We start from the raw sequence: 13,157 nt of genomic DNA, 5'->3' as shown, positions 1-13,157 counted from the left end.
ACAAATGCACAGGACGCGATTCACAAATAAATGCCAGGCAAAGTTGTGCTTGTAGAATAAAAAGATATGTGTAAATATATATATATTTTATTTGCAAGTCTCATTTTTTTATTTGTGAATTTAATTAATGTTTGTGAAACTCTGATATTTATTTGTGGATCTCATTCTATTTATTTGTCAATATGTTTATTTTTTTGTAAATCTATTTACATTTACTTGTGGATCATAATCTATTTATTTGAAATAATGCAACAATTCTACCCCCATACAGAATGTTTACGTTGCTTTTTTTAATACAATGAAAGTGAAAGCTGACTGGGACTATGAGGTTCCAAAAAGCATTATAAAAGTGGCCCATATGACTTGTGCACTATATATTCCAAGTATTTTGAAGTCAAACAATAGCTTTTGATATTTAAAAATTCACATATTTAAATATGTGAGCTACAGAAGAAACGAAATAATAAGGGGAAGAAACTGTATTTATAACATTTTATTTTATTAACTTTTATTTAATGAAGTATTACATTTTATATTATTTATCATTTTCTATATTAATATTTAATATTATTATTTATTAGTATCATTAAATAATTTATTAGGTTTTTTTTTTTAAGAGGAAAAAGTCATTTTTTAAGTCATCACTTTTAATTTTTATTTTTCATTTTCATTCTCGGTTGACCATTTTGCTAAAAATCTGTTATACAAGTACAGCATGCAGTTGAATAAGTGATGAAATGTTTATTTGTGTGTGAACTATTCTTTCAAGCCTCTGTTATGGCTCTCAGCATTCTGCGTCTGACATTGTTTGAGTCTGACGGGATGAAGTGAAGGCCAAACACACAAGCGTAAACCACAAACATGCATGACATGTGTAACAACTAAATGTAAGCCTGTCATTTCTTCTAAAGCGAGGTGTGTGAGTGACAGGCTCGACCAGCGAAGCAAACCGAGTAGCATAATAGCACCAGGACTGCACTTCCTGCCGTAAATCCGACAGCAAAGGATTAAGCCTGTTTTATTAGAAATGATTTAAATAAAGGTACACCGGCTCTCCATCTCTGGAGGAGAACTGATTACTGAACAAATGAATTCAACAGAGTTCAATCCAAATGTAAATCCACATTCAACACATCTGAGGGCCAATCTAAGGGCATAAACAATGTGTGTGTATGGGCATGTGCATGTATATTGACTTAATTTGAAGCTTCTAATCAAATCAAGGATGAATTTGTGCCAAAATACCATAGATTTTGATAGAACGCACAACTTTAGGCAAGAAAAACAAAGTTATTGTGTATCCACCTCTAACTTTGTACCTCCAAACTTCGCTTAAAACTTTAAGCAAACTTTCTCTTTCTTTCTTTTCCTGAGCTCTTCAAAGTCTTACTTCAGCATAATAATACAGGCCCACACATAAATCCATCACAAATGTAGCAGCTCTGAGGTTCTTTATGTTTATTTCTCAATCGCGCACACAGGCTCACATACACCCCCTAAAATAGAGCCATATGGGGCTAATGGTGCAGATAGGGGAACAAACAGAAGGCAATGATATACACATTATCATTATGGAACGGATGTTTCTGTACACATATGCACACACACTCCCTGCAGAAAAACCACAAATGCACTGGAAATATATTAAAATGACTTAAAAGAGCAGTTCTCTTCAAATTCAGCTCAAGTTAGGCTAAAATCCAGAACTTGGCCTGCTTTAATGCACCAGGACTGACAGCATATTTGGCCACTTTTCGCTTGTTTTAGCTCCACAGGCAGAGATTAGCTTCAGTTCTTCCGTGCTAAACCCCCCCCCCCACATTTAAACTAAAATAAAACCACAGTCCGAATTCAGGCTGCAGTTGGTGATAATCGTTGTCAGTCTCTTCCACACTCCTAGTTTAGGTAGGGGTTTAGCCCAAGGTTTGGCCAGTGTTAGTGAGGGAAGATCACTGGAGAGAGGAGGGATTGTTTTTTGGCCCACAGGTGGAGAAACACACTCAGCAGGCCACTCTGGTGCAGTCAAAGCCCAAAAGACTAACGCTGGCCTGAGGGAAGAACCCAAGTCAGAACAGAGGAGTTTCTGAGGTAACGACAGAAAAGAAAAACTAGAAAAGAATAGGAGGAGGTGACTGTGCCCTAAAGGACATAAGAAAGAGTGTAAACTGCATCACTGTCAGCTGAATCTTGATAAATTCCATCAGTTGAATTGAAAGGACTGCAGTCTTTTGATGTAATAACATGAATTTGCATTAAGGCATTAAGGTGGAGGTTCTCAAACCACCGGTTGTGAAAAGAAGTTAGAAGTGGTCATGAAAATGATTGATTGTCATCAAGGAAAACGCTAAATTATTCTATGGGTTCTGCTGTCCAAATTTCCTGTAACTTTATAAAAAAAATCTTGCTTGAATGGCAATGGAGCCATCAGTGACATGGGCGTTCTCCGTTTAGAAGCGTTATATGCATGTGACCTGTGGAAAAAAAAAAGTTTTTTGTTTGTGAGAGTCCTTCTGTATCTGTTTTAAAAGCTTTCCCTATCCCATTCCATCTATAAAATAAAATATGGAAGTAAATTCCAGAAGAAATTTAAAAAAAGTAACTTGCAGGCCATCATTTTGATCCTGGTGTCTCTGTACAGAGAAGAGTTCCTGCAGACTTAAACAAGGGCTAGAAAACGCCACCCAAACTTGCCTGTTTTGGTTTCTGCAGTGATGAGAAGTCCCTAATAAAGGCCAACGCTGCCTGTGTGCCAACACCGAGCTGTGCTCCGCTAATGGAGCCGAGCACTACAGGATGCCAATCAACAGATATCTCTCACACACACACAAACCAAATATACACCCCCACACAACACAGACCCTACAAACAAAAAGGTCACTCTCATTAGTTCAAATCTAGACTGATGTGTAGGGCTGTGTGTGTGTTGACGGTGAATACAGTGTGATTAAAAAGGTCAGCTTCATTAGCAAAGCGCTGGTGGCAGCTCAAGTCCACATTTCACAATGAGCTTTGACTGAATGGCACAGACAGACAGTAAATCACGTCGCTAAAAACAGACTCGTGAATAAAACGCATCCTGGAATATTCTGACAACATTATAGCTCTAACCATGAATTCCGGCCTAAAATACCTATACTGAGACCTCCTTTGACTGAAAATACTTTTTGGATATAATACTGGATATCTGTAGATTCCTGGAAAACAAGGGGCCTAAAATTTCGGCAACTGCAATGTCAAAACTTTTTTGGACTTTCCAAAAATATTTTGTTACACTTACTGTATGAATGTATATAATTACCAGGGTTATTTTAATATTATTTATATAAATATATTTGCATAATATTATAGTATTTATTCTCTATTAGTATTTATTCTTTAATACTAATAGCCCTTTTTTAGTATTAAAAAATGGTACTTGAACTTTTATTTTTATATTTTCAGTGTTCATTTTAATTGTTGATGCTTTAATAGTTTATTTGTGTGCTTTTGTCATTTTGATTATTTTTTTTATATTTCTATTTAGCTTTAATTTAATTTTATTTCAGCTTTAGTTTTAGTAATTTTAGTAATTCAACTTAAACTTCAGTTAAAAGTTGCAGAGGTAACATTTTGAATTTTCATTTAAGTTTTAAAGTTTTTCACCTTAATATTTATATATGATTTTATCTCATTTCTATAACACTTTTTTATAGTTTTATTTAACAATAACAATACTGATAATTATAAAATATAATTCTCAGCATGCATGACTAATATGAACAGTAACCACCTTTTTTCAATATTTTGGCAATTTTCCACCAACATCAGCTAAAATCAAGTGTGTGAGTACAAGCATTTTTGTAAGAGGTGTCCGGACATGTGGCCCCTGTAAGCAGCACCGTAGATCCTGTGGTGGGGAAGATTAATAGAGCCAATCTCCAAACAAGCTGCACAGTGACCCCCTCAAAACATTTCCAATGAAATGAATCAATCAGTGGGCCCCAGACCTGCAGATAGCATCAGCGGAACAGAACAGCAAAGAGAAAGAACCGGAGAGGAGTTTAAGGCCGAGAGCAGGCAGAGCATGGATAGCCAAGCCTTCTGATATCACTGGCCTTGTTGTCATACGAGACAGAATGAGGACAGCCAACTCGAGCTTCCGGCACAGGAGTGCTGATAGCAGGGGCTGTTTGTATTTGAGCGAGTCCTGTGCTTGAAACTGCAACCAGTAATGCTAATGCAGTAACACCTCCCTCTGCCAGAGCACACGACTGTCAACTCTAATCTGTGCCAAGAAACCATTCTCCAACTTTTCATTACACACAGAAAAAATTATATTGTTTTTAATTAAGTTTAATAATTAAACTAAATGTCTGCTCTCCATTAAGACAGCCTTCAAAAAACAACCTTGTCCAAATAATCAGTAAATGCTCGTCAATATTTAATTTTAAGCAAATGAAAACAAGCCTGTGATTAATATAAGTACAATCTGTTAAATGTCATTTTACTTTGAAGTTAATTTTTCAACATAGAAAACATTGAAAATGTGTTTCCAAAATGGTGATGAAATTTGCAGAAAAATATGCTATTTTCAGTATTATTAAATAATTACACAAGTACATATGATTTTATTATATATATATATAAATGTCTACCATGATTACGGTGGTTGTCCAACAAAATTAAGTTGGTGTTTGGGTGATAAGTTTACAGAAAGAAAAGGTGACACTGGGTTATGACAAAAAGTTGGTAAGCTTTAAAAATGCTGACAACAACAGACATAAAATCTGTCCTGAGAGTTCTTCCTGTGTAGTACTGTAAGTAAATGGGAGTGGGTGCTTATATGTGTGTGTTAACATGGTTCCTGATGGCAAAGAGCAGTATATTTAATGCTGTGAAACTAAAAGAAAAGCCCCATTCCCCACGGATCAATGCTCCACTTCTCCCAGGCTGATTTCTCATAAAACACCTGCTGTAACATCTGAGCCGTGGCACCTGGAATACACCGACATGCACCCATAAACACACACCCACATCTCTCTGTCATCATTTCCTTGACCACAGGAGAGCACTACTTTAAGCATCATTTGCCCTCTCCATTTGGTCTACAATGCATCCCAGTGGCAACAGACAATCTGGAGAGGAGCCTCACTTCATGGCTTCTCACAGGATGGATGGCTGCTCAATCTGAGAAGAGGGTAAATTTTAGTCATGTACCTTCTCAATGGCACGCTGTATTGAATGCTGGGAGCTGGAAAACTAAACTCATACTCCTAAAATAACGTTAGAAATGAAGCTGAAGCTGACTTTTCCATATATTTGTTGTCAGGAAAAAAAGACATTCAGGGAAGTAATACACATTCTGTCAAATTGCTCTTCAGTCTTGCTCTGCACCTGTTCTAGGTGATTATATGCTAATGAGGGCTTCATTGGGATGAACGAATATGAATAAATTGCATTATAAAATAGAAAAGTTAAAAACAGTTATTTTAAATGTTAATAATATTTTACAATATTACTGTTGTTACTGTAGTAAACGTATAAATGCAGTGATGGGGAGCTTCTTTCAAAAACATTAAATGTTCTGTCAGTTTTGCATTTAAAACTAATAAACTTTCTTGAATTCAACAGGCCATTTGGCGAGTAAAATTGTATTTTCTCACTAAAGCCAAATTTTACCCATATTTGGTGCTTGGCAAATGTTCATTTTGGCCCCTGATGCCGATGGATGTGAAGCAAATGCTTTCTGAATGCAGTGCTGATCTTCCTTCCTCTGCGAAGTTCAAAATCAACAGGCACTTTGCAAAGTCTGCGCACAAATGAGAACACAAACAACTTCACATACTACTACAGCTCTTCATGAAGGGCTTCATTAAAGTGCCTCTGAAGAGCAAACTCTCTCGTTCCTTCAGTGCGTCTCTCTAACACACACAGACCACGGCCCAGGAAATGGTTCTACAACAGTACAAAGCAAAAGGCCAGGATGGGACGTGCCACACGAGCTGTCAGGAGCAAAGCTGCGGCACCTTTGTTTGAAGGTAATTAAAAAGAAAAAAATCCCAAACAAAAGAGCATTTTATGGAGCTCCCGCTATCCAGAGAGTCGCTCATTAGCCCAGCAGGGTAATTAGCAAGATGCCGCAGTCCTCGTTAAGGAGAAATCATAATCGTAAACAAATGGCTGTGAGCTTTTGGTGCCTTCCCCTCTGTAATGAACTGCCACTGTTCTCAAAATGAAAGCAATGCTAAAACGTACACACATGAACACACAACTTGGAGAGACTTGAGATGACAGGTCTCAATTTAAAGAGTAAGGGGGCCCATAACGGCTCTCATCTGAGTTATAACAGAGCGCTAAACTCATCACACTCAGCACAAGTGCATTCTTGCTCTCATATATTTGCAAAGAGAGTTTCTCATGAGGTTAATTGACCAGATCATGGATTCAGAGAGCAGGAAGACATTGAAATAACTCTGTTGTACATGCACAATTGCACATGAATACACTCAGGAACAAACAAAAGCGTGCAGCTAAAAAAAAAGCCAATATCTGTTAGGCAGCTTCTTTAAGGCAGTACTAAAATAATAATAATAATAAAGTGTAAAATAAAATATAATTTAACATAACATAATCCTGTATTTTAAAATGATTCTGCAAGGAGCAAGCAAGCAAATACTAGGTGAGAGGAGAGACAGCACTCATTCCCTTAGCTGATGAAGTTGATGAGCACATTCTGTGTTCTCCATGGCAATAAAAGTGTTGCACTTCCTGTGCCGCCAGGAAGCAGCCCTGGGAGAGATGGACAGCTGGCAGCTGGTCACCATGGCGCCCCGCTGTGTGTTATATAAGCTGCACTTAACTGCTGATTCCAGGTCAGCCAGGATCAAACACAATTTCAGCTCCAATTACGATGTAGGGTGATAGGGGGGTAGGTGGCCTTTATCGGCACTCTCGGCAGAGTGAAGGAGAAGAGACGGGAAGAGAAAAAAAATTACCTTCCCCCTCTGTGAAATTCAGATGAGAAAACAATCAGACCGGGCTTTTGTACACTTGACCGGTAGGCAAATGCTGTTTAACAGTCTAATAAATGGATTGACTAATGAAAGAGAAGGAGAGTGTGAAGACGCGAAGGAGAAAAAGAAGGCTGTATTATCTTTATATATATGTGTGTGTGTGTACTTATATTATCATACTTTTTCTAAAAAAAAAAACAAGAAGTTTCTTAAAACAAGATACCTGTAGAAGAGGTCTTTGAACTCCCAGGTTTTTCATGGTGTCAGCGCTGGCCAGGATCTTGAGCGGGTCGGACACTTTGGTCACAGCCTCAATCTCCTTATTGGTCTCGGTGCGGACCTGGCTGAGGAACAGGTCGTTGATGTAGTAGGTGAGGAAGGTGCGTAGCTGACACTGCTTGGCCTGAGCTGTGTGTGTGTGTGTGAGAGAGAGAGACATTAACTGGAAGCATGGCTCAGCCCTCAGTAAGCAACAACTGTACCATGGCATTTAGTAAAACGCTGCCATTACAAACCTAAAAACCAAAATAAACTAATAAGTAGAACTGCCCCCTAATAGTCAACTAATCGTTAGTCAACCAGAAGAGGCTTAGTCGACCGAAATTTTATTAGACGCTTAGTCGCATAAAAAAAATAAAAAATAAATAAATCCACAGGCAAAGTCGTGCAGTTCGTGACGGACAGATCGTTAACGGCTAACGTTAGTCTATGGCAGCGGTTCCCAAACTGGGGTGCGCGCACCCCTAGGGGTGCACAGACCGACCAGCAGGGGTGCGCGAGAGAATGCTTGTATTGCAGTAAAAAATGTGGTGTTTAACCGTAGTACGGTGGTGGGGGTGCTTGACATGTGTCAAACACTAGAAAGGGGTGCACGCTGCAAAAAGTTTGGGAACCACTGGTCTATGGTAATACAGTACATCAGGCAGGACATCCAAATGCTCGCCTATCATTCATCGAGCTTAAAAATGGCTTATCATCTAAAATATGTAAGTATTAGAAACTTTACATGGCTGCTCAGTCTAATGTTAACCTAGAGAAATGTGCGCTATTGTGTCTGTGTGGAGTGTAGAAGCTGAACAGCAGCGCGCACTTACTGCAGGACAGATGGAGACGCCGGTGCACTCACTTGATCTTAAAATAGGCTACTCCGTCATTTTTGGTCATTCAGATAAGAGTAATACATCTTTCAAATCTGTAAAGACTCTACGTTTATTTGTGTGCACTCACAATAACAACAAAACGCGCTTTTGTAAAATAATGAAAGCAAACAGGATGCGCTTTCTGCGGTCTCGGTCTGTGAACTTGAGCGCGAAACTCCTATATCTTTGCCTTACAGACATTAAAATATATATAGAGAGTGAAATGTCTATTTTCAAACGAACCAATTCAAATCGAAAACAAATATTGTCAGATTATGTAATCCATATGAAACAAGGTGCATTACTACGGAGATGATGAGTAAGTGTTGCCGAGTTCATCTCTTAAACTGAGAACAGAGAAAGCACTAATTTATCAAATTATTAAAATGTTAATGCAGTCTCCTTACTGTTTTTCCCTGACACATTCATAATCATTACTTCTGCCAGTGCGCTGTGGCAAGCTTTATGCGTGTGCTTGAGCGCTTATGGCTATGTAGGCAATTAAAGGCTCATTATAATGATTTAAACAGTTTATTAATAAACGTGCGATTAGTCGACTAATGCTTCAAATGAACGACTACTAGTCGACCAGAAAAATCCTTAGTCGAGGGCAGCCCTACTAATAAGAGAAAAATTGGCCCCTGTGTCCATTAAAACATTTTAAATCTTTTTATTTTTTTTAAAGAACTTTAAATTTACTTTAAAGAAACACTGATCCATGTGGGTTCTAGATAATTGATCATTTTATTTCAGCTTGGTTAAAAAACAAACAAAAAAACATCAGTGTTAAGTATGCATAATATATCGGTACTGTATTGGTTAATCGGCTGATATTAATCATTTTTTATTTATCCACATCAGCCGATATTGGATATTAATATTGGATATGATAATTTCTCAGTTTTTTACATTTAGATTAACTTTGCCATCATCTAACACTCACTTAAAGTTAATATTTAAAAACATGAATAATTTTATAACACCAAATATTCATTTTTTATACGGTATATTATATTAATGGCTAAATACACTTAGAATTTTAAATGATTTATTTTAGTTTTAAAGATTTATTTTTTAATTATTTAGAGAAAAAAGTATAAAAGAATAGAAACAATAGTCATTTATTGTTATAGGTCATAGTATGAAAATAATTATATATAGTTATTATATATTTATCGGTATTGGCCAGAACCTTAAAAATGGTGCATCCCTAATCAGTACAACAATTAATCAGCACCAATGACCATTTAGTCAAGCTTAAAATTTTAAAATGACGCACTATAAACTTCCAGAAAGAAAAATGTATAGTGTAATTGAAGTGTCCCAGTTTAAATTTGTTCTGTGTATCATATAATTCTGCAGCCGGGACTGTATATAATATATGGCAAGGCTTCTCAGGACCCTCTTGAATAATTTGGCATGGCTTCGAACTACAGACAAAGATAATAGCTTAATCTCCACTTCATTATGTCACCAATATAAATGTCCTCTATAAGAATTATTCACACCAGATGGTGTCTCTTACTTTCGCTTTCACTCGTCTAATAGACACACAGCAACCCGTGCACACAGTGAAACACAAACGCGTATCATTGGCGCAGCCTTCATGTGATCATCTCGCTGTGTTAATATTTCATTCCATAAGTCTGTCTGATCACTGGTCTTATGAGGTAAATGGAAGGTGACAGCTGCCATAAAGGCTCGTTGGCTCTCTCAGTTAATTATGTTTCGCTTCGTCCAAATTCAGAGGAGAAAAATGCGTCAGGGACATCGTGAGCGTGACCACATTGACCGTCATGACAGAAGTGTGTGTTAGAGGAAGACCCACAGAACAGCCTGGAAAACAGCCAATGAGCTGCATGAAAAAACAAGAAAGGTTGACTGTTGCAAATAGATATTAAATATACTGTCCGGTTTTTATTTTTTGTCACATTTGCAATCTTAGTTGTTGTTGAGCCCTACTTAAGTGCTAATCAAAGAAATTGCAGACAAACTTAAAATTGTTCATGCTACTGGGCAAGAAGAAATAAAACACTCTCTGTGTTTGATCTGTGCACGCTGCATTAAACAGGTGTGGAGAAGTTGGACGCTTCTCTCTGCAATTGCATATGATGTGTGAACAGCATGTGAGTGTGTAACCAGGCTTGACTGTGCTAAGAGATGTTTGAAAACTGAGTCAAGAGGAAGAGGATGGAAAAAGAGAACGAGGACGATTCAAAACTCGATTCTGTCCTCCCATCGTTACCTGGGCTCACCAGATGCCCTGCTGAGAATAGCCACACTGTTCACCATGACAACAGTAGAAGAATCCATAAATGCCACATTCTCATTGCTCACTTTTTTTAAACATGAGCATTAAACATAATAAACTAAATTTTCACTGGATATGATAAACTGCAGATGATAGACCATCTATAGATCAGAGAAGCCATTCATTTCCAATGGAGAGTCACACAGGACTGCGTGAAGTTCTGATTCTATATGGATGAGGGATTTCTGGATTCGATTTCACCTTCGGGTGTGTATGAATTTATTAAAATCATCTGAATGGATGTGATGTATTACAACTAAAAGTATGAGTGTGAAATGACAATTATAATTTTTTTTAATCCAAACACATGCAACTTCAGTAGAATGGATAGCTATGAACAAATAAGTCAGACATAATTAATTATAATTTATAATATATTATATTACAATATATTATAATTGCGAATTGAAACAGTAGTATCCTAAGTTCGCAGACAGCAAAAAGACAACTGATATGTGACTACAATTGTGCATTTCAAATTCTGAAAATTCAATAAGGGACTATCTTAAACTAAAACCCCCAAAGTGCTTTAAATGGGGACAAAATATCTGAAAGCTCCAGAGCGCAACACACACAGCTGGACCTTCATCTCCACAGAGATACCATGAAAACACCTTGGCAACTGCACAGCGTGGGCTATCCATGTCTGTGAAATCTTAATTAACAAGTCACAAATCAGTTTATCAAGAAAGAGTAAGCATCGGGTGGAAAAAAAAATTATGTGAGCTCAGAGCCACTATAGTGAGCCCCCCTCAGAGCAGGATGAGATGTCTGTAAGCATAGAGCGCAACACACACAGCTGGACCTTCATCTCCACAGAGATACCATGAAAACACCTTGGCAACTGCACAGCGTGGGCTATCCATGTCTGTGAAATCTTAATTAACAAGTCACAAATCAGTTTATCAAGAAAGAGTAAGCATCGGGTGGAAAAAAAATTATGTGAGCTCAGAGCCCCCCTCAGAGCAGGATGAGATGTCTGTAAGCATAACTCACAGCTAATAAGGGGATTATGGCATGTAATCAGAGCTGGCCTTCTTTAAGTTCTTCACTGAAATACAATTACTGCCGTGTGATCTGGACATAACCGTTCATTGACGGATGATCTTAATCCATCCAGAGGATAACATAATTGAAACACTATCAACATTTGATGAGGGTTCAGAGGACTAGGACAAATGATTATAACTCTACTGTGGTCACAAAATTTATTATTTCCATTTCTCACACTCACAATTAGGGATAGGAATAAATTCTAACCCTGAGTGTTTATCACAGATGTGCATATTTGGGACCATTTTGTAAGCATAACCAACCAGAACATCCTACTGTGGCAACTGCATCCCACTGCGATAAAAAAGAAAATCCAGAACACTTTAGCAGTCGCATAGCAACACCCTAGTAACCATCCATTAACATCCTAGCAATGACAACTAAACTACCAAAAAATAATAACAATACTTCAACAGACCTGGCAACCACCCAGAATACCCTGGCAACCAAATAAAAAGGCATTAAACCTCTCTTAACACTTTAACAATCGCATAGCAATGGCCTATCTAATAGAAACAACCTACAGTAGTAACAACCCAAAACACCCTAGCAACAACCCAGAAAACCCTAACAACCTCCCAGAACATCCTAGCAACCGCATACCACTGCAATAAAAAAATAATAAATAAATAAATACAAATTTTGGCAACAACCTAGCAACCCATATCACACTAAAAAAACCTTCCACATTTCAGCAACCACATAAGGCACTATAACCAGTCAGAAAACTTCAGCATAGCAATGACATGGCAACCCCCAGAATACCATAGAAAAACCATCTATAACACTCTAGTAATCACCCAGAACAAAGTAACAACTAAAAGAAAACAACAATACTTTAGCAATCGCACAGCAATGACCTGGCAACCCCCAGACTCCCACCCCACCAATAAATAAATAAATAAATACAAATAAAATAAAACAAAATAAAGTGAAAGTAATTGTTGCCAATAGATTTAAATAAATAGTTCTAGTTGGTAACAATAATGGTAAAACATTTCTCAGTAATCTTCACCATTAAAGACCGTTGGATCTGTCAGCACCTTCGTTTCAACATCTTTATGATTTAACAGTAATTTCTGGACAAGTTCTTCACTGGTCTCTCTACTGCAGTGTTTGGATGAATTCACTGGCTGAAGTCTAAAGCAATAGAATGTGACTCCTCTAAATCAAAGCCCTCATCCTGTAGACTCTCTCTCAGACATACACAGACGAGAAACATTGCACACACACTGAGTCCCAGTTTATTAGCACCGACTGCCTCTGATTGCGCTCAACAGCATCTAATTAACTGTCATTAGAAAGCAGATGTCTGTGCCCAAGGCCTTCACTGGATTATTGTGTGCAGAGCGCCGTGCCTGTGAATACACACACATACATATACACAGAAAATGGTATGTCAACCACTTCCTGTACTTCTCCCCTCCAAACCAATTACAAACCCAGTAATTAAACCATCCTTGTAGTATAAATATGTATTTGTGTATTATTGAAGATTATTGAACAAAAAGGTGAAGGAGGACATGAAGCATAGAGTAGCCGAGTCATTTTGAATAAGAGTAAAGTGCCCTGAGGTTTGCTGTCTGACACTGGCTCAGGAGCTGGGCAGGCTGGCTTGTGTAACGGACATGTTGCAGTCTGGTGTAATATTCACTTCTGAAG

At 37.7% G+C, this 13,157-nt stretch overlaps 1 protein-coding gene across 1 annotated transcript in view; it reads right to left on the bottom strand.

Moving 5' to 3' along the window:
* LOC107744930 (exocyst complex component 4-like) overlaps positions 1-7,431 on the bottom strand; it is a 43,093-nt gene extending 35,662 nt beyond the window's left edge. Inside the window, exon 1 of the mRNA XM_016558760.1 lies at positions 7,216-7,431. Within this exon, the coding sequence (XP_016414246.1) occupies positions 7,216-7,431 (216 nt within the window). The remainder of the gene's footprint in view (positions 1-7,215) is intronic.
* Between the last annotated feature and the right edge of the window lie 5,726 nt (positions 7,432-13,157).

The sequence above is a fragment of the Sinocyclocheilus rhinocerous genome, unplaced genomic scaffold, assembly GCF_001515625.1.
Source record: "Sinocyclocheilus rhinocerous isolate Xijiao unplaced genomic scaffold, SAMN03320098_v1.1 scaffold258, whole genome shotgun sequence".
In the NCBI taxonomy this organism is placed as follows: Eukaryota; Metazoa; Chordata; class Actinopteri; order Cypriniformes; family Cyprinidae; genus Sinocyclocheilus; species Sinocyclocheilus rhinocerous.
This window is presented reverse-complemented; position numbering and strand designations above follow the sequence as displayed.